The 20,917-nt window shown below is 52.0% G+C and overlaps 8 protein-coding genes and 1 non-coding gene across 9 annotated transcripts; 5 read left to right on the forward strand and 4 right to left on the reverse strand.

Moving 5' to 3' along the window:
• Positions 1-700: 700 nt before the first annotated feature.
• On the reverse strand, positions 701-1,248 carry J4E78_009953 (uncharacterized protein; the record flags this gene model as incomplete). Its single annotated transcript, XM_049370537.1, has 2 exons — positions 701-1,056; positions 1,125-1,248. 2 exons carry the CDS (start codon positions 1,246-1,248, stop codon positions 701-703), a joined length of 480 nt encoding a protein of 159 aa, XP_049217708.1.
• A 1,088-nt stretch (positions 1,249-2,336) lies between these two features.
• TRM8 (tRNA (guanine-N(7)-)-methyltransferase (tRNA(m7G46)-methyltransferase)) lies at positions 2,337-3,376 on the reverse strand (the record flags this gene model as incomplete). The annotated part of the gene is made up of 3 exons (XM_049370538.1): positions 2,337-2,863; positions 2,957-3,183; positions 3,231-3,376. The coding sequence occupies 3 exons, from the start codon at positions 3,374-3,376 to the stop codon at positions 2,337-2,339; spliced, it is 900 nt and encodes a 299-aa protein (XP_049217709.1).
• A 382-nt stretch (positions 3,377-3,758) lies between these two features.
• On the reverse strand, positions 3,759-6,263 carry J4E78_009955 (uncharacterized protein; the record flags this gene model as incomplete). The annotated part of the gene is made up of 10 exons (XM_049370539.1): positions 3,759-3,825; positions 3,874-4,231; positions 4,287-4,437; positions 4,501-4,932; positions 5,572-5,697; positions 5,745-5,832; positions 5,881-5,944; positions 5,995-6,090; positions 6,140-6,177; positions 6,229-6,263. The coding sequence occupies 10 exons, from the start codon at positions 6,261-6,263 to the stop codon at positions 3,759-3,761; spliced, it is 1,455 nt and encodes a 484-aa protein (XP_049217710.1).
• A 459-nt stretch (positions 6,264-6,722) lies between these two features.
• On the forward strand, positions 6,723-10,041 carry J4E78_009956 (uncharacterized protein; the record flags this gene model as incomplete). The annotated part of the gene is made up of 10 exons (XM_049370540.1): positions 6,723-6,755; positions 6,808-6,900; positions 6,962-7,140; positions 7,187-7,252; positions 7,302-7,342; positions 7,392-9,205; positions 9,250-9,421; positions 9,470-9,518; positions 9,567-9,847; positions 9,896-10,041. The coding sequence occupies 10 exons, from the start codon at positions 6,723-6,725 to the stop codon at positions 10,039-10,041; spliced, it is 2,874 nt and encodes a 957-aa protein (XP_049217711.1).
• Positions 10,042-10,547: 506 nt separating this feature from the next.
• On the forward strand, positions 10,548-12,201 carry J4E78_009957 (uncharacterized protein; the record flags this gene model as incomplete). The annotated part of the gene is made up of 2 exons (XM_049370541.1): positions 10,548-10,728; positions 10,859-12,201. 2 exons carry the CDS (start codon positions 10,548-10,550, stop codon positions 12,199-12,201), a joined length of 1,524 nt encoding a protein of 507 aa, XP_049217712.1.
• A 570-nt stretch (positions 12,202-12,771) lies between these two features.
• On the forward strand, positions 12,772-12,843 carry J4E78_009958. The gene has a single exon. It is a non-coding gene; the product is annotated as a tRNA-Met (tRNA).
• Positions 12,844-14,456: 1,613 nt separating this feature from the next.
• J4E78_009959 (uncharacterized protein) lies at positions 14,457-15,985 on the forward strand (the record flags this gene model as incomplete). Its single annotated transcript, XM_049370542.1, has 4 exons — positions 14,457-14,463; positions 14,485-15,278; positions 15,312-15,386; positions 15,575-15,985. 4 exons carry the CDS (start codon positions 14,457-14,459, stop codon positions 15,983-15,985), a joined length of 1,287 nt encoding a protein of 428 aa, XP_049217713.1.
• A 732-nt stretch (positions 15,986-16,717) lies between these two features.
• Positions 16,718-18,494, forward strand: J4E78_009960 (uncharacterized protein; the record flags this gene model as incomplete). Its single annotated transcript, XM_049370543.1, has 4 exons — positions 16,718-16,722; positions 16,753-17,094; positions 17,146-17,989; positions 18,042-18,494. The coding sequence occupies 4 exons, from the start codon at positions 16,718-16,720 to the stop codon at positions 18,492-18,494; spliced, it is 1,644 nt and encodes a 547-aa protein (XP_049217714.1).
• A 1,545-nt stretch (positions 18,495-20,039) lies between these two features.
• J4E78_009961 (uncharacterized protein) lies at positions 20,040-20,784 on the reverse strand (the record flags this gene model as incomplete). Its single annotated transcript, XM_049370544.1, has 2 exons — positions 20,040-20,486; positions 20,536-20,784. The coding sequence occupies 2 exons, from the start codon at positions 20,782-20,784 to the stop codon at positions 20,040-20,042; spliced, it is 696 nt and encodes a 231-aa protein (XP_049217715.1).
• Between the last annotated feature and the right edge of the window lie 133 nt (positions 20,785-20,917).

Here is a 20,917-nt window from a genome sequence, read left to right on the forward strand (position 1 = left end):
TTTGTACAAATAACGATGACGGCTCGGTGCCGGGATGGTTCGAATGGTTCAATAGGACGTAAAGGGTTTGTGAAGCGTACCATCGTGGTCGAGAGGGAATGAGCCGCGCTCTGGCCTGAAGTGAAACAACTGTTAGCACAAGGACCTGCAAGATAGGAAGAGGCAGCCATGTTGTCTGAGTACTCAAGCGCCGAATCGAGACATGCGCATGGAGGGAAGAACTCACGGATTCGGCTTCTGGACCTTTTGCCCGAGTCCGGCGCCTCCAAAGTTGCTCATAGCGATGAATCAGCTACTGAGTTGTTTAATGAAATAGGCGTCGGGAGTCCGTGGCGTAGTAATCGGGCTCGGTGGTTGTGTAGAAGGACAGTGACTGTGATGAAGTGAGGGTTGGATAAACTTAGCGCAATGGGCCTCGTTCGGTGGCCAGTGCTGCAACCTCGGGATGACGTGCCTTGTGCATCGCGCTGCAGGGCAGGTCGACATCACGACTTCTCCACTACACTTGCATCCTGAAGCCAAAACTACTGTGATCAATTCCATTTCATTGTGCGACGGCCACTTTCGACCTACTTCCACTCTAATTTCTGAAATTCCATCGAGGTAGACAATAGCATTCGCAGTTTGGCTCTCTAGCCCATTCCACAATCCATCTCCAACGCGTATCTCAAACCATCATAACCCTGCCAGTCGTCCCAATCTACAACATCCCTTCCGCACCCTCACCCCCATCTTCAACCTCATCCGCCTCCCGATTCTTGCCAATCTTTAGCTTCGCCATCTTCTCAAGCCTATCCAACTGCTCATCAAATCCCTGATAGATCTTCTCCATCATCTTCAGATTCCGCATCTCCGCGTGGTACCCATCCCAGATCTTCTGTATCTTCTTCAACTCCGCGAGGGCCTCCTCTCGCTTCTCCTTAGGACTTTGTAGTTCCTGGCGTTTACGCTCTTCCTCGTCGAAGATGTTGGGGCCTTCTTCGTCGTCGAGGCAGCGGGGGCCGTCCCAGCGGGCGCAGAGAGACTTGTCCTCTGCTGTGGGGACGTAGTCACCTGCTGTGGAGGGTTAGCATGACATATTGCGGAGTCGCGCTTAGCTCATGCTATCGGTACGGAATACTTACTCATCTTTGGGACTGCGGGCTGTGCACGAGGCCTACGGTGGTCATTGTAGACCCATTGTTCGTGTGCGACAGCGGAAGCGGCGAAGAGGCCGACAACTGCAGCCAAGATGGTGGTGAACTTCATGGTGTTGAGAAGATGCCTTGCTGGTTTTGGTCTTGGTATGGTTGGGTATGAAATGCAACCGTGAAGATACTTTGTGAGAGTTTGTGTTTAAGAAAAGCGAAGAGATGAAGACATGGGTATTTTATATTACAATGTGGCCCTGATGTTTCCGCGGTACCGCATATCTAGACTTGCTTGCGCAACCAATCCTTCTTCAGCATGGGATAACCAAGGTTACTTTACCATAGAACGCGCCAAAGCGAGCCAGTCACAATCACTATTTTACATATCATCGGGCGAGCCGCGCTGGCTACCACGGCTATGTTTTTAAGTTGGTCCCTACTTACAAAAGCTCCCACGCATGGCTTGGTGGGTCAAACTACTGCACAGGTGAAATTTCTTTGTGTTAATAACCACCATGCGATCCATGTTTGCGATGTTATCGCCCGTGCCTTAGGGAGATATAGCACTACAGCGTTTAACTCATCCAAAAGCGGTCTTGTAACAAGTGAGGAATAGGTAAAGACAACTATAGTCATGGCGATTAGTCGTTTCATACGACTGCGCTGCTTGCAAGGGGAAACAGAGCTCTCAATCATCACAAGTATATCCAGGTAGCACTGTCATAGAGCGCTGTAATGCACAAGCAACCTTAGAAATCGCCCACCATAGTAATTTGTGAGTGACAGAACGCGATTTGAGAGAACCAACGCCCGACACGTAAGTAGATGCAGTCCTGATCTGGGTGTGCCTTTATCAGTATACAGCAAATGTTTCGCTTTAGTGCCGAAGGTACAGAATTGGGTACATGTTATTAGCGCTTCTGTTATCGATAATACGGGATAAGAAGCAAGCCCGAGATGGAACAACTCATTCTCGCTGAAGACTAAGTCAGCAACTTATCTTCACCCAAATGCACCATAAGTCATGATAGCTCAGCAATAGTCCCACGCCGAAGGAACCCATAAATCTGATGCTAGATCGAGATACACAGTATGAGTGATCCTCATGTCTGCTTAGCATGAGAACACAGGGCTTAGTTCCACATCATGCTTAAATTTACAGAGCTGTCACACCCCTCTCAGCTAGAACCATCTCCCACCCGCTCCCTACGGCCACCCCGGATCCTCCCTCCTCCTAAAGCACGCCACAAACTTCAATCCCTTATTCCGCTCTACCTTCTTCCCCTCCTCAGTCTCACTCCTCATCAACCTAACACACTCATCCATACCCACACCCTCAACCCCATCCACCGTCTCCCCCTCCTCAAACACCCTCTCCACCCGCTCAAAGCACGGATGCCTCTCAAAATGCCCCTTCATCCACTCATGCAGATCCTGGACATCTGTAATCGTATACACCACACCCCCAGGCCTCAATACGTAAGCGTACTCTGAGTTTAGAGTGTAGGACACGATGCGCGCCTTGTGTTTCCGCTGCTTAAAATGTGGGTCCGGGAAACACAGGAAGATTTTACTGAGCTGGTGTTTTTGGAAGAAGTTGGGCAGGAATTTCATGGTGTTCGCGCGGATGCAGGAGGTGTTTTGGTAGAGCTGCGATGATGAGGCGTTTTGGACGCGGAGGGCGCGGACTTTTTCTTGTACGTATTCTGTTACTGACATGCGGATTTCCATGCCTGTGGGTTCGTGTTAGTCTGGGGATGGCTGCTTGTGGTCTTTGTGGGCGCGTTTTCGTGGATGGGGTGGCGAGGAGGGATGGGGAAACTGACCGAGTATCAATGTGTCAGGGAATTTGGGTGCGAGGGCGAAGAGTAGGCCGCCGAAACCGCATCCTATGTCTGCTATTTCGACGTTCTTTGATATCGCATTTGCTTCCAGTTGCTCTTCTATGCTGAGATCATGTGACTCATTCTGCCCTTCTTCCGTCTCTTTCTTGGGATGTTTGGCGTACATGGGGTATAGACTCGCCCAGTCCATGTCTGCGGGGCTCTTGGGGCTGCATAACATTAGATACATTTCTCATCAAAGACCAAATCTTCTTACTAGGTGAGCGAGTGATCTGAGAAGGGGTTCGCATGGGCGCGCTGCCTGTAGAACCTCTTCTTGGGCATAGCGCCCTGCTGCTCCTCCGTCTGCAGCGACTTCTTGTACTCCTCGCGCTTTGTGCGCTTTGCTGTTTCGCCTGGCATGGTGGCTTTGGTATACGCAATTAACAGATATGCAAGGAAGTAGGGTCAAAGGTAGATGCACAGGTGCTGAGGTAATAGTCGATTAGCTGAGTATCACGAATCAAGCGAGTTTTTCGCTAGCGCCAGGGTCTCTGGTCCACCACATCTGCAGCAACACAGCAAACAGCCGTTCGCGCAGCGATCTACTGCTTGTACGACAAAGCGTAGCGTGACGTAATTCGACCTGCATGTCTCAGAGACGTTACTACAAAAAGCCCGACGACCTTGGCACCCTGCATACGGTCCGTGGGAAGAAAAATCGATACAAGAAGACAATCCCAGGTGTGCGCCCTAATGCTAATCCATATCCAAATGCCCAGTCGTTCTCGTTCAGTCATCAACATTATCGGAATTCAATCGCGCCCTGACACCCAAAATCTTGGATGTGTTTCAAATTGAGCTTCTGGAATCTGGGCAGTGTTAGCATACGACCATGTTGGCTGGGATGTCAAACTCACTTCTCGCTCTTAGCATGGAAGTAGATGCCCTCGATGCCACCCGAGAGCTGGTTGAAGCAGATGTAGTAGAAGCCTTCAAAACTCGCACCGCTGATGGTCCTCACTCGGTGGTCTGGCACGAGAAAGTACTCCTTCCACCGCATGAAGAGGTGTTCCTTCTGGTTCAGCTCCTTCGACACCTGCTCCTGGCGCGCAGAGTACTTAGCAATCGGCTTGTATGCGTCGAACCGCCCCCAGTGTTGCCGGTCGACCTTCTCGTTGGAGCCCCATTCCGGATGCTGTGTAATGAAGGTGTATTTGGTTCCGATGATCTCGCCTTCGAAGTACGTCGTCAGACTTGGGTGGTCTTCCGTTAGCCCTGCGAACGGATTAGTCTACAGGCTCTGCATGGCAACGCGGAGATGTGTGCGCACCTTTGATGCGCAAGTATCCACACATGAAGGACTCGCGCATGTCGACATGTTTTATATCGACTTCGACGTCATACTGCTGGCGGTCGGAGGTTTGGGTGCCCACGAAGCGACTGCCGGGCCGAAGGAGGGACGAGGATGTGTTGGGTAGGAACTGCATCGGCATTAGCAACGTCTACTTTGCGCATTGTTCTGCATGCATGCTGGTCTGACGTACCCTATGCGCGGGGAATGGGGACGAAAGATGGCTGGCGAGCAGCGAAGTTGGCGCAGCGGGAGAAAGCGGCGAGACGTGAGAGGTGCGTTGCTCTTCAGTGCCGTCGTCTGTCGCCGTCATAGGCGTGGGAATGTCTCTGCTGGGCGAGTCTCTGTCGGTGCTGGGCAGCTTGGTCTGGATGTCGTCGGGCGCCTGGGTATGCTCGCGCGAGTTTTGTGGAGACGGAGTGGGCTGCTGCATGGGAGCATCGGGCACGGCGCTGGCATTGCTGTCGTCGTGGGCGCCCCGTGTCTCATTCAATTCGTGGGTCGCGATAACGCGCGATTCCTCGGGTGGACAAGTCGGGCGGCCAGCGATGCTCTCGTGCTCCACCGGCGAGACCATGGCTTCATCATCCGGCGTCGGCATGGTCCGATAGCAGGTGCGACGAGACTACAGCGAAGGTGCGAGGCGATTATACATGGGACGGCAGGGGATGAATGTGCGATTATACAATAGAGCCTTGCGGAAGCCAGAAGCGTGGCGATGGGGAAGAATGCATGCTGGATGGATGACTTGGACTCGGCGGAGGTGTCTAGGCGGTTCAAAGTTAGTGGGTCACTGAGCTGCACTTACGCGGGGAAGCCGCACTAGGCTCACGTGGGATGACATGGGGCCAAACCTAGACACATTGGAACACTTGATATCTAGGCCGTCGATTGCATCTGTAAATTGTATTATCATTCCTTGCCAAGTGGGCCATGTTGACCTTCCGAGCCGACCCGCGCGATCTAACGAATTTTGGTCGAATAGCCCTTTCCTGAGCATCCTCCTCTCATACACCATCGTCCTAAAAGAATCACGGAGATCAGGTGACACTAGTCACAAGCAGATGTCGTTCCTCCAGTTGACTCCGTACGCCGTCCCTACGTCATTCCACATCGAGCCGCGGTTGTGCCACAACCCCGTGGCTGTGCGCTGTCGGCAAAAGCAACGCTACTGTGCCTCCATGTGGCGGCGAGAGGCTTAGATAGGCTTGATCTGTAACGCTGTGAGTCTTCATGTTCGACATGAGTGCACTTGATCGCATACCTTGAAGTGCAGAGAAATTAAAGAAAAGACCAGAGCCTTGAGATCCTGCACCAGGTAGTAGAAGACGCGGAGGCCTTCCGGGTCTGACGAGTCTTGTACGTCCTGGAGCGAGCCAATTTTCGCAGTCTGTTGTCGTCAGTTCACCGAAGGCCATGATAGACGGACCATCCTACCTCAAAAGAGATGTGCTCGCTGCCTAACCGGATTTCCAACTCTTGACGGCCGTCCTTGTTCTTCTGGGGCCACTTTGTGTCATCTTCCCTTGGAATGAGTTAGCAGATGATACGTAACTTTGGTTCCTTCACATACTTGAGGATCTCACTGTCCTTGACGATCTTCTTGATTTCAGCTACCAAAGCATCGCTGACGCACACTAAACGGCGCGTTAGCAGCACATCACGTCAAGGGCAGAGAATGACTTGCTCTCTTTCCGGATGAGTGAATCATTGCGGTAGTTTGAGTTGTTGGCATAACGGGCAGATGCGCTGCGACCGTCTCCGAGCACTCGAAAATCGAACTCTATACCAAGTTAGACTCGTGATTCTCTTTTCGCAACAGCTTTGCGCACCCAAGAACTCGTGTCCGAATCGGCCTTGGTGACCAGAGCTGCGAAAATGTTAGTAACTGCACGTGCTTGAGAATCCACAGCCTGCATACTAGTAACGCAGGTAAAATGGCTCGTTGGTTGTCATGTTTGCGACTACCTATATCGAGCTCTAACGATGCGCGTATAGGAATTCGCAGTGCTTGGGGTGCGCGTGTCGTGGTGTTGATGTACCGTCGCGGCAGAGGGTTGGAGATCTTGGCGGCCAGACCCCTGCAAGTCTAGCGAGGCGGCCTTCGCTGGAGCGACCATTTCTCGAGCAGACACCTGGAGGTAAACAGAGTCCCGACGAGCACTGCACCCATATCTCCAACAAGCCACCTTTCCGCCCAGGCCACGCCAGTCCTTTCACCCTCCCCGCTAGGCTGCAGCTGCGCCAAACCTCACGACTCCCTCCACCGCCCCCGTCGATCGATACACGTAGCCCATCCCACTTATTCTGGACTCCACGGGACATTGAGGGCTGACGGCCGTACCTGGAGTCACGTTATCGCAGCTGGACACTGTACACCCCGGGGCCATCCCATATATCACATAACCCGGCATCATGGCGGCGTTTCTCGAGAACTCGTACAGTCTGGTAGGAACACCTGGCAGGTCGTGGGTATGGGGAAGCTGACGGGCAACACCAGGTGCACCAGGACAATGCCGCCGACGTACCATCACAGAACGAGCTCAAGAATGCTCTGGAGAAGGGCAGCGATGAGCAGAAGATCGAGACTATGGTGCGCTCCCGCAATGGCACTGCCCCGCCTCGCTGAATGCGACCGTCTGACAGCTCTGCAGAAGAAGATCCTCTCGATTATGCTCAATGGCGACCCCCAGGCTGGCCTGCTCATGCACATTATCCGATTTGTCATGCCTAGCAAGTCGAAGCCGCTCAAGAAGCTCATGTACTTCTTCTTCGAGGTCTGCCCCAAGCACGACGCCCAGGGCAAGCTAAGGCAGGAGTGGATTCTCGTCTGGTGAGTTCAAAATACTATACCACATGAAGCTTGCTAATCGATACAGTAATGCGATTCGGTTCGACTTGCAGGCGCCCAACGAATACGTACGAGGAAACACATTGCGCTTCGTGTAGGATCCTCCACGACACCTTCCCGAGCATTGCTGATAGTCGGAACAGAACCAAGCTACGAGATGCTGAGCTTGTAGAACCTCTACTACGTAAGAATGTTGCCCTCCATACTTAGCCCAATTGTGCTGACACTCTCAGAACCGGTGCGCCAATGCCTCACACATCGACACGCATACGTCCGGAAGAACGCAACCTTCGCTATCGCATCCATCTTCACACATCTTCCTGAGCTCATGCCAGATGCGCCCGATCTGCTGGTGACATTCCTCGACGACGAGAACGACCCAACATGCAAGCGCAATGCCTTCGCCGCCCTCGTCTCCGTGAGCCACGAGAAGGCTCTCGAATACCTCAGCACCGTTTTCGATGCCATACCCAATCACGAGGAGCTCCTACTTCTCGCCGAGCTAGAGTTCATCCGCAAAGACGCCATCGTCAACCCATCCAACAAGGCCCGCTATCTCCGCTTGATCTTCGACCTCCTCGAATCGCAGGTATCGACCGTCATCTACGAAGCCGCGCACGCCCTTACCACCCTCACAAGCAACCCGGTCGCAGTCAAGGCAGCTGCTGGAAAGTTCGTGGAGCTGGCAATCAAGGAGCCGGATAACAACGTCAAGCTTATCGTCTTGGAGCGGGTTGAGCAGTTGCGACACAAGAATGAGGGCGTCCTTGATGATCTGACTATGGAGGTCCTGCGCGTTCTGTCTAGTACCGACCTGGACGTGCGGAAGAAGTCGCTCAATATTGCCATGGAGATGATCTCAAGCAGGAATGTCGAAGAGGTCGTCCTTCTGCTGAAGAAGGAGCTCATGAAGACGGTGGACGAACAATACGAGAAGAACCCCGAATACAGGTCGCTCCTCATCTCCTCGATACACTCCGCCGCCATCAAGTTCCCCGAGGTCGCCGCGAGCGTTGTCGGATCGCTTATGGACTTCATCTCCGATGTCAGCAGCAACGCATCCGCGGTGGACGTCATTTCCTTCGTCAAGGAAGTCGTTGAGCGCTTCCCAGATCTGAGGGCCTCTATCATCGAGCGACTGGTTTCGACTCTTGGTGAAGTACGTGCTGGCAAGGTTTACCGGGGTGTTCTCTGGATCATCGGAGAGTTCTCGCTGGAGGCGAAGGACATCCAAGATGCGTGGAAGGGCATCCGCTCATCGCTCGGCGAAATCCCCATACTTGCTTCCGAGCAAAAACTTTTGGACGATGCTTCGGAGGGCAAGGAGAGCAGCAGTGAGCAAGTCAACGGACATGCAAAGGCGGCAGCTCCATCTGGGTCAAGGAAGGTCCTCGCTGACGGTACCTATGCGACTGAAAGCGCCCTGACTTCATCCGCTGCCGCCAAAGCGAAACTGGAAGCAGTCAAGAACTCACAGAAGCCCCCACTACGTCAGCTCCTACTCGACGGCGACTACTACCTTGCCACAGTACTGTCCAGCACTCTCACCAAACTCGTCATGCGCTATGGAGAGATCTCAAAGAACGAAGCCCGCACAAACGCCCTCCGCGCTGAGGCCATGCTCATCATGATCTCGATTATTCGCGTTGGCCAATCGCACTTTGTCAAGACTTTCATCGACGAGGACTCCATCGACCGTATCATGTCATGTGTTCGCTCGCTGTCCGAGTTCTCGCAAAGAAAGGAGCTCGAGACTGTATTCTTGGAAGATACCCGAAAGTCTTTCCGCACTATGGTCCAGACAGAGGAGAAGAAGCGCGCCGCCAAGGAGGCTTCGGAACGCGCGAAGTCGGCTGTCAATGTTGACGACTCTTTCAACATCCGCCAGCTGAAGAAGAAGGACGCGGATGGCAGCGATGAGATCGAGCAAGATCTCGAGAGGGCAACCGGAGGCGACACTGCGACTGAGGATCTCACATCTAAGCTCAGCCGAGTCGTGCAACTTACTGGTTTCTCCGACTCGGTATACGCCGAGGCCTATGTCAAGGTACGTTAGCCCGACTTATTGAAGATGTCTACTAACTCCGCTAGGTCCATCAATTCGATATTGTCCTCGATGTCCTGCTCGTGAACCAAACAACTGAGACGTTACAAAATCTCACCATCGAATTCGCAACTCTTGGTGATCTTAAGGTCGTCGAGCGCCCTTCAACACAAAACGTTGGTCCCCACGACTTTATCAACATTCAGGCAACGATCAAGGGTAGGTCTTTGCTTACTTGCTTTTAAGTTCACACGCTTACTTCCGCAGTCTCATCCACCGATACCGGTGTGATCTTTGGAAACATCATCTACGAGGGGTAAGTCCTGCGCATCAACACCCTGCAACAATTGCTAATACCCTACAGTGAAAAGGGTGTTGACTCCAACGTTGTCATTCTCAACGATGTCCACGTCGACATTATGGACTACATCAAGCCCGCGCAATGCACTGAGACGCAATTCCGGACAATGTGGACCGAGTTCGAATGGGAGAACAAGGTCAACATCAACTCCAAGGCCAAGACGTTGCGCGATTTCTTGAAGCAACTCATGGCGTGCACAAACATGAGCTGCTTGACTCCAGAGGCGTCGATGAAGGGCGACTGCCAGTTCCTGTCAGCGAACTTGTATGCCAGGAGTGTATTTGGTAAGTCCTCATATTCTTTTATACATTGGCAATACTGACAGAAAGCAGGCGAGGATGCTCTCGCCAACTTGAGTATCGAAAAGGAAGGTGACAATGGCCCTATTACTGGGTTTGTGCGCATAAGAAGTCGCTCCCAAGGCTTGGCGCTGAGCCTGGGGTCGTTGAAGGGTCTGAACAAGGTCGGTGTGGCATGATTTGTCGGCTAATAAGCACTGTCACACGTCCGGGGTAGTGGGAGATGGGCGTTCCTACTAAGAAACGGTAGCAAAAGGAAGGTTGGTTGCTTCTTTCGTCTACAGGTCTTCGCGTACGACGCGTTGGGTCGATAGACATGTGGGTGGGATGGATCAATGTTAATGTAGCATTGCCGTATCAAAGACATCAGAGTTCAAATTCACATTCAATATCACAGTCTCTGAGCACTACAGGAAGAATCGCTTCGTGTCAGGTTCTGGGTTGGTTCGTGATTGGGATGCCTCGGTTCGCGAGCGTGCAGGGTCCAACGGGCAACACGGGAATGTTTCCTTTTTGTTTAGCACCAACTATCCGCCAGGATCCGCGCCCTTGCGACAGGGACGGTACCCGTGAGCGTGACATGACCGTCGTCAGCGTGCCTCTTACGCTGGTCTAGTCTCCAACTGACTCTTTCCCTCTTCACAGCATGCTGCGCGTCGTTCCTGCGACATTTCATTAATCCATCATGGCTTCGCTGGCTGGCTCCGACGATCCCTTCAGAGACCCTCTGCTCACTACCAACGCCGCTCCTTCGCAGCCGTCGCCCGACTCGGCACCCACCCAGGAGCAGATGAATGTTCCCGACACACTCGCTGTGGGCAGAAACGCCTCCCTGACCCTCGGGACCGACTCCTTGGTCGTACTAGGTGGGGAGACTACTCGAACATCACAGCGGCGCAACACTCACACGGCACAGACGAAGCACTCCTAGATAGCAAAAGCGCCAGCTGCTGCGGTCTGTCTCTTGCTGGCAGTAAGTGCTAATACCGCGTCTAGACACCAACACGCGCTTACGCGACGCAGAGAACAAATCCACTCGTTCCATACCCTTTTACAACATCCTCTGGGCCGAGCATTCAGAGGATGGACATATCACCGTCCAGTATGCGCAGAACACATCGAAGAAGGCCGTTCGCCCTGCCATCATCAGCTACTCCCTCGACAAACCGGACAGTCGCATAACGGAGGCATGGATAGAGAAGCTACTCGATCGCGCATACGGAGCGTCGCAACGGCGCAAACGGATCAAGGTGCTCGTCAATCCGTTTGGAGGCCAGGGCGGCGCAGTCAAGACATACCACAAGTTCATTGCGCCCATCCTGGCGGCTGCGCGCTGTGAGCTCGACGTAGAGAAGACACAGCACAACGGCCACGGCGTCGAGATTGCGCAGAACATGGACATCGAGGCATACGACGTAGTCGCCTGCTGCTCTGGAGACGGCATACCACACGAAGTCTGGAACGGCCTGGGCAAGAGGACCGACGCAGCTCGGGCGCTCCAAAAAGTAGCCGTCGCACAGCTCCCCTGCGGCTCAGGCAACGCCATGAGCCTCAACTTCAACGGCACCGACGACCCCAGTCTCGCCGCCCTCGCCGTCGTCAAGGGCCTGCGCACCCCGCTCGATCTCTCCTCGATAACCCAAGGCGACCGCCGCACCCTCTCCTTCCTCTCCCAGTCCGTCGGCATAGTAGCCGAAACAGACCTCGCGACAGAACACCTGCGCTGGATGGGCAGCGCACGCTTCACCTGGGGTTTCCTCGTCCGCCTCTTCAAGAAAACATGCTACCCCGCCGACATCGCCGTAAAAGTCGAGTACGACAACAAAACCGCCGTCCGCGAAGCCTACCGCACCGAATGCGCAAAACCACCTCGCAGCACCGACAACCGCGTCCTCCCCACCCCCGAAACAGGTCTCCCAGAGCTGAAATACGGCACAGCGACCGACCCCCTCCCCCCAGGCTGGCAACTAATCCCCCACGACCACCTCGGCAACTTCTACGCCGGAAACATCGCCTACATGTCTCCCGACGCAAATTTCTTCCCTGCCTCTCTCCCCTCCGACGGGTGTCTCGACCTCGTCCGTATCCGCGGCGATATCGCGCGGCACACGGCTGTGAAGACGCTGCTGGCCGTGGAGAACCACTCTTTCTTTGATATGGACCATGTGGATTACCAGAAGGTTAGTGCGTATAGGATTATTCCGAAAGGGCAAAAGGAGGGGTATATTAGTATTGATGGGGAGAGGGTGCCGTTTGAGGGGTTTCAGGTTGAGGTGCATAGGGGGTTGGGGACGGTGTTGAGTAAGAGTGGGCATTTGTGTGAGGCGAGGGGGGTTTGAGGTGGATGAGCTGGGGATCATGGGAGAGGTTGGGGTTGTGTTGGATTTGTCGCTGTGTGATATAGATAATGGGCGTTTGCGTTAGGATACCAAGGTTGTTTTTTAGCTGGAGTAATGAAAGTTTGGCCTGTTGGTCTTGGGAGATGGTTTTCTTCTGTGGGTTTGATCAAGTTGTGAAATTTGCCATCTTACGTCAACTATGGCCTTTTGTGAGTTTGCGTATCGTGTTTTACTATAACAATCGTCCTTTGGATACCTTGGAAATACTAAGTTCATGTTCATGTTCAACCTTCTTAGGGCATTGGAGTTCCATCCAAGTCTCCAGACATCGGATGACTCACGTCCCCATCCACGCCTATCAGACTTTTCCCATAGCCCCCCTTACGAACCCACTCCACCCGATTAGCCATTTCATTGTTCCAGCATCGTCGCCCAATGAATCCTCGCTTGTCACACTCACCCCACTTCCATTTTTCGCGCACGACGCATCAACGCCCTTTTTCGTCCTGCATTTGACCAACGTGATAGATATTGCATGGCAACAAAACTCCATCAATCAGCAACCACAAAAGCTGCTTGGCGCAGCGGAAGCGCGCCGGGCTCATAACCCGGAGGACCTCGGATCGAAACCGAGAGCAGCTAGATGTTGTGAATCTTCTTTTTTGCACTTTTTTTGCACGGGGGTGGGAGTGAATGGGGGAAGGGAGGCAGTGGCGTAGGGGCGTGGAAGGTATGTGGTTATTGAAGTTTCTTGTGTGGGGTGCTGTAGGGAAGGCTGCAACACGGGATTCTTTTTTTGGACTGCGCGACATCTTGGTGGCTTCACGGTTTTGTAGTAACAGCGTTACTGGTGTATCTCAAATCTAAAAAGAAGTCTCAAACAATTAACAGCCCTCTGCTAGGTGTCTTGAAAGTCGAGTGGGTTCACGTCGTAGAGAAATTTATTTAAACCCGAACTTTAGTATATGTGCAGGAAGATACCAGGCATCCATTCTTGCTCAAAGTACCACTTGAAATCGTCGCAATCGAAACATAGCGACACGAGCGCAAACACAGCCTGGGAAGGTATCTACCTGGGTATTCTTTGATCTATTCCGGGGTACCAGACAACGCCCACCTATCTAGGAAGCAACGTTGCAGACACATCCACGGCCTCCACTATCAGCAACTCGATTAGCTATCAGATATGAGGTGCATACTTCGATTACGACCTTTGAGACACCTGGTAGAGGGCTGTTACCTGTTCAAGACTTGATTTTTTTGGATCTAAGATACCCCATAACGCTGTTATTCATAAAACATGAGGTGCATAAGAAACGCGATAATTATTCCCTCTCGAGCACTATAACTACTCCGTGGGTCCCAGCCCGTTCTGATATCAGTTTTGGAGTTTGCAGGGAACCCAGGCTCTGGGAAGTGGAACAATTGTACGTCAGAGCGCCGCAAGGCAGAAGGTGCATCCCCGAGGGGGCGGATTTCTTGATCATGCGCGAGAGTACATCACAACCACCGTTATCGACTTAACAATCCACCAATGTATATGCCCAAAGTCGCTTGCGATAAGGCTTTAAGTTCGAGAGCGAAGCCCAGAAGAAAGGGTCATTACCGTGCCACCGCCTTCGGTGAAACTTCGGCAATACTGATGTCAGCCATGCCCCGCTACCGGTGTCGCGTCGCACACCCTCCGTGAATTCGACGCGCTTCCACACAACACCCAGACTTCCCTTTCCTTGTGTAACCTCTACGCTTCAAGATGTCTACAGACCCGATGGACATCTCGGGACAGCCACCCACATATCCACCCAATCTCCTAGGGATTCCGACAGAGCTCCAACTAAGAATTGTTGATCACGTACGCTACTGTAGTGCGCATGCTGGCTTCAAAACACGTACTGATTGGGTCAGATAAATCTGAAGAGCGATCTCGCATCACTGTGTAGGACATGCTCAGCTCTGCGTGTTCTCGCGAATCCGCTTCTATATAGGCGCATCGTTCTGCGCCTATGGAGTCGGCGTGCGGTCGATCGTCTCAACAAGTCCAATTTCGCAGGCGCTGGCTTACATTACCAGCACACGAAGGAAGTTATCATCGAAGACGAAGCGATTGGCGAAGAACTCTACACGATACATACCGGACGGATCTGTCCACCTATTCTGGATCGTCGGAGTAATGCTACTTACCTAACTGAGTCTGAGAAAGACAACGCCGCCTACGCGTTTCTGCAAACCATGCATCATAACCAATTAGAACGCTTATGGTAAGTTAATAACTGAATGCGCTAGCATTCGATGTGGATGCTGATGAGATCAGGTACCATTCGCGGCGGCCTCTCTCGGCAGTGGTTAGAAATCATCTGCGCCACTACCAGACGAAAATACAAGACCTACGAATAGGCTTATATACCGATCCCGGATCGCCCGACGTACTACCCCAGATACTCTGTGGTCTGCAACGCCTCGATCTTTATGTCGATAATTCAACAAGCCTCATTCTGTTGTACATGAACATCGAAGCCGTGGGCGCCAACTTGAAATCGTTGTCGCTGACAGCAGCCAATTCCATGGATATCAGTACGGAACTGGATGCCTGGGCAATGGGCGAGGAGAACGAATACACCCAATGCACACCCAAGCTCGAAGAGTTCACGCTGTCCAATTTTATCTATGACAACGCTTACGAACAGTTCTCTATAATTGTCAACTATCATCAGCTTGTGCGATTAGGGCTTTTCGGGAACTCCGGCGGAACCCATTACTTTCTCCAGGAGCTTGCCGAAAGTAGCGAGGAGAACAAGCTTCGTTTGAAGCATATTGCTGTGGAAATTGCGGGTGACATCGCGGAATCCACTGAGCTCGTTCCTCTGCGATTATCCTTGAATCAGATATACAAGGCCTGCGAACCCCTTGAGAGCTTCCATATACACTACCCGCACGGCGACCACTCATCCGACTTTGATGTGTACGACTTCCTAAAGCCGTTCACTGATCGCGGGCACAATTTGCAAAGTCTGAGCTACCACGTCGAACAATGGAACTGGGGCCAATTAAACCACGACGTTATAGATGTGCTGTACCGGGTAAGCCAGGAATCCTTTCGACAAGTAAAACAGCTCGCGGTGTACTTCGAGGAAGCATTGATGCTTGACGGCCTATGGAATGAAGAGGCCAGATTTATGATCTTTATGGTAAGTGGAAGCTATCGCATTCAGAGCGGCACCTCGTTCAAGGAGACCACAAAACACGCTGGAGTCTGCGTAGACGTTAGTTCGCTTAATTTGCACGTTTGCATCGTGCTTTAGGCTGCAGATCCATTAAGTTCCTTCCTTGTATGAGGTGGTGGCGGATCTTGAGCATAATATCTAACATCTATCAGACTTGGATAGGGTATTTCCGAGAAGTACGCTTGCTCCACCTCCGCGTGCCACACTGCGTTCGCATGGGGCAGAGCAAACACGGGTGGGACCCCGCACTATTGATCCTACAGCTGCAAACCTTCGCAAACCGAGTCTTTGAGTTTCTAGGTCCAGAATCGAAGTTGGATGCTCTGGTGATCGGTCATGTTGCGACTTTGCGGAACCCAGAAAACCTAGACCTCGTGCGTCCACTTCCGCAGCAATGCTTTCTCCGAGGCGAGCAAAGAGATATCCTAGGTCGTACCGTCCCCGTTGCGGTTCCTGTTACGAGGATGATGTTGCGTGAAACGCAACCGTACACAGATATTCTGGAAGTCGACTACCGTACTGCCGCCGATGAATGGGAGGCGTGGGCAACTCGAACGATGTGAGGATTTGGGTCGAGGGAGAACGTCATCAAAAAGATCTTTTAGCCCGAAGCATACAGCGTCTTAGGTGCTGTGTGTGTATAAACATTTGATGGAATATATGTAGCGAATACAAAGCGCATTCTAGCCACCCCTAGTGCAGCGTAGGCATTGCATCTGGAATCATGGTATGCAGTTCCCATCAGATGTCCACTGTTCGATTGGCTCGACTTGTTCGGTTCTAGTACGATAAGTTCGGGTCCAATATGCAGTTCCCAGAGCGCTTCGCGTAAAATGTTGCGAAGCAGGCTTAACCTGAACTAGCCACAAGGAACTTCCTCATTGGGGCAAGAACCAAACGCTGACTTTATCGGCTTCAGCAGCCGATGCGACTCGTCGTTTTTTCACGGTAGCTTCCCACATGCCGCAACGACGCGCATTGCCTGAGGATGCATACATAGCGCTAACGTATGTTCTTTATTCGAGAGTCAATCGAGCGCTGACACGATAGCATTGGATGCAGGTCTAGCAAGGGTGGATGCAATCCTTTTGGCTCCGCGGCGTCTAGATGCATACTGCAAGGGTTATGGCGACAACCCCTCTTGTGCACCAAGTGTATTGAAACAGGCCACCGACCAACTTACCTTTGGTTCTAGCCATCGCGATTCTATGAGCTGCAAAGACAATGTTGCAACTTAACACCGACTGCCAGAGACGAGTGCTCAACTTCGCATGTTACCCGCCTTATCCCCAGCAATGAGGTACTGACGAAACCAGATAAATACCCGAAGTGATCTGAAATCACTATGTTTGGTGTCAAAAGAGCTCAACCAACTCGCCCTCGAAAAGCTTTACGAGCGCATCGACATTCGCCTCTTCAGCGAAAACAACACTAACTACATCCTTGAGCTACTCAAGGACGTAAAAGGGAACCTCCAGTATACCAGAGAACTCGTCGTAGAAGATGAGTGCATCGCCGAGGAAACCACGTCTGTGCAGTACGGCAACGTTGGACTACCTGGCCTTGAATGTTGGACGGGTTCTGGCGCCACGAAAGCAGATCCTGAAGTACGCGACAGCAATCTTGAGCAGGTCTTGGATCTCATCCCGGCGAATGCCCTGCGCACATTCCGGTAGGGCTGAAGCTACTCATCTCGTCTTGTGTTGCCTGCTAACATCTACAGTTTCCTCGGTCGACGATCATTTCCGTGGTGGCTGCATAAGAAGCTCGCATCGAACCAGAGAAATATCACAGACCTCCAAGTCAGTCTTACTATGGGTCTCTTCGACAACTCTATATACATACTACCAGAACTGTGTCAACGCGAAAAGGATTTGATACGACTGGACATGTATATCGTCGATGGGTCGTCACTCAACGGCCAATTACTCGACTACGTTGAAGCCGTCGGAAGAAACCTGCAATCCCTGTCTTTGAGCGCCAACGTTAACACTGACGTGTCCAAGCTGCTTCGGACCCACGAATGGTCACCATATCAGCCCAAACTCCCACTGAAAGAACTCAGGTTGACTGGCTTGACATTGAAGCACATGTACAACTCCCTATCGACGATCATCGATTTCAGCAAGCTGCAAAAGCTCGACCTAGTAGAATGCACCGGATGCTTCAAACTCCTATCGGATATGACAGATGCGATGCCAAACCAGCAGTTCGATCTTACGCACCTTGCCTTGAACGAATTTGTGCCTCGAATTGGCATCATCAAAACTGAAGACGAGCGCAACATACATTTGGTCAACTTCTTGAAAGCATGTCCAAACCTGCGCAGTCTGCACTTTGGTCATTACGATCTCGAAGCTTTACCACCAGGATTGAGACAGTACCTACAAAGTAGAGGCAAGGAGCTCACGAGTCTGAGTCTATACTCCAAAACCGAGATAATCGACGCTGGAGAGTTCGATCTTATTTGCCGATTATGTCCCAACCTAGAACAATTCGCCGCCGGGATCGACGAGGAATTTATAATGGCAGATGGGCTGTGGTACCATAACCTGAGAGACTTCGTAGTAAGCCTTACCACCCCATAAACTCGCCATAATGCATACTAATCCCTCACAGGACTCCCTCCGCCGCCTCCCCAAACTCCGTACCCTACACACCCACCGCTCTTCCATCTCCCTAGTCGGCGGCCTCGGCAACGGATACGGCAACCGCTGGAACACATCCATGATCTCGCTACAAGTGCAAAAGTTCGCAAACCTGCTCTTCGGCGAACTCTACACCGTTAACCCTGATTTCGCCCTCGAAACACTTATTGTGGGGCACTTGGGTCCGCTCTTGCGGAAAAGCAATGCTATCGAGCTGGACAACGGTCGTGAGGTCAATTCGCAGCATTATCTGCCGCAGTTTTGCTTTGTGAGGAGTCGGCAGGAGGATCTTTTGGGGAGGACGGCGACGACGGGGGTGATGGTGAGTAGGGCTGTGTTGAAGAGGACGCATGACTATATGGGTATTTTGGATGTGGATGCTGGGGTGGAGGCGTGGGAGCAATGGGTTGGTCAGGCCATCTGATGTTTGGGTAGAGAATCTGCACTGGGATAGGTGTCATTTCGATTGCATTACCCAAATTTGATCCAGAATATTGCCTAGCTGGGAGGATACATTACATCGAAGCCTACCCACTCATCCAAGATAAGTAGCATATATGCTGCAAAACGTGACACGGGTTGTAGCTACTCTCAATGACGTCGTAGAGTACAAAAGCGTAATTGGAATGCAATTATGTGAAGATGAGCATATGAGCAAATAAAGGTCTCATCAGAGAGGTCTTCAAGCCAATCACAGCCTTCTAGCAGTATCACAAGGTCGCAAAACAAGAGTAAATGCAATTATATAGATCCAACTGCACAGCGATCCCTATCTTCAGTAGCCTAGTCCTAACTTCCTCAGCATAAGAAGCGACTTCTACGTAAGAATTGCGCCAAGATCAAAGGAAGAATAGGAGAATGTGATAGATAGATCTAACACGATGTTCACAAAATCGTACTGTCGTTGCACTCGCACAATTCCTGCTCTTTTCTGCATCGTCGTCGCACTCGCAAGGTCGCTGCTCATTTCCGTTCCGCCGCCTTCTACATTTCGCATTTCCGTGCCTTCTGCCCTCTCGACACACCGCGAGCGACTTTTGAGTAAAAGTGAAGATTGCCACTGCAGCTACTCCATACGTAACTTTAAACCTCGCATCCGCTTCTACGGCATTGCACTCGCTGCAGCTGCGACCGTCTTCCACTGCACCCGCTGCACGAACTACGAGCATACCTGCCTACTGCACGAGCATACACATACGACGAGAACGCAACGGCAGGTGCTATACAAACCGTCTAGGGCATAGGTGAAGACAATATGTGGTGGGAAAATGAGAGAGACGATGCTAGATGGTAGTACCCTTCTTTCAGGTCCTCAACACCACTGCACTATTCCCAAAATGCAATGTAGGCAATCTAACATCGATGTAGGCTCTAGGCCTGTTCGACATTTTTCCTATATAAGATGAGGCCGCGAAAGAAAGTCCTAGCTGTCTGGACTGGATACAGTCATTAACGTAGTGGAAATCTAGTCATCGTCGTGAGGTGGTTCAAGCCGCATAGGCCGCGGGCCATCATGCACCCTTTGCTGGTAACGAAGAGCGGGGTTAGGAGGTAGATCCGCACACGACGGAGATTCGATCGCACGCACACGTGGAAAAACGGGCACTAAGTAATCGAGAAACATTAGGAAGAGGAAGATCTTTCCGACCGGTTTCGCGGGATGCAGGAGAAAAGATCGGCAATGGTAGCACGATGGTTCATGTGGGCGATGATAGTACGCCAACCCATGTCAAAGGATCAAGAAATTTGCATGTTGCTACGATGAAGTGAAAACTGTTCAATTCCGCGAACCATGTATGCTGTCCCGTCTCGCGAGGGTATAGTGATATAGATAGAACGCCGTAACTAAGTAAACCAAGGAGTCACAACCCACGCATAGCGTTCCTGCGAACTCGCCCAACACCGAGCAGAAAAGTAAAAGACGTAACGAAAGGTGAGATCAGAGCCAGCTGACACTACGAGCGTTGTGCTATTGCGCAAGAACCTTGTCGACAGCAGCACCGGCTAGTAGCTGAACGTCTTGTATGCTGCCCTTGACATCGATGATCTCCACATCCTTCAGTTGCTTGCACTCTGTCTCGTCGGGCTCTTCCAGCGCAGCGAACTGGCTCTCGACCATGGCGTCCTTCATGTAGTGGCCTTGTCTGGCGCGGACGCGGGCGAGGAGGGTCTCCATGTCAGAGCGGAGGTAGACGAAGTGTACGTTGGCGTTTGGGTCCTCGTCGTAGAGGCGGGCTGTGCGGATGACGTCGCGGTACTTCTTCTTGAGCGCACTGCAGGTAACGACGACGCCTTTGGCTCCGTTCTTCAGTGCAGTGATGGCTTGGTCTCGTAGAAGGATGAGCCAGTCCCAGCGATCTTCGTCGTTGAGAGGAATGCCGGCGGCCATCTTGTCGATGTTTGCTTTTGGGTGGAACTGCGAAGACGTCAGTATGCGTTAGATAAATCACAAGCGAATGGCTAACCTCGTCGCCCTCGATGTAGTCAAATCCATATCGGTCTGAGAGGTGCTTTGCAACAGTGCTCTTGCCGCACCCTGCTGGACCGGTGACGATGAGGATGTGGTGGTGGGTTGAAATGGTCATTTTGGCGGTCTCGGTCTCGTTCATGACAGCCATGGACTTGGATGGCGAGCCTGTATTGGAAGCCGGTGGTGTAGGTGGTGATGCATATTGTATGGGCTTTGGCTGCGATAGATCGACGGTTTGCATCATGGTGGTACAAAGTTTGGAGTTTGAGTCAAACTGTTGTGGAAATGAGTGTTTGTAGTACGTGAGGCTCTTGTATGACGCTAATGCTTGAGTTGGGCTCCCGAAAACAAAGGGACGGGTGTCGGGTAGGGTTAAT

Source organism: Alternaria triticimaculans (assembly GCF_023758025.1).
Source record: "Alternaria triticimaculans strain BMP 0046 chromosome Unknown scaffold_25, whole genome shotgun sequence".
Classification (NCBI taxonomy): Eukaryota; Fungi; Ascomycota; class Dothideomycetes; order Pleosporales; family Pleosporaceae; genus Alternaria; species Alternaria triticimaculans.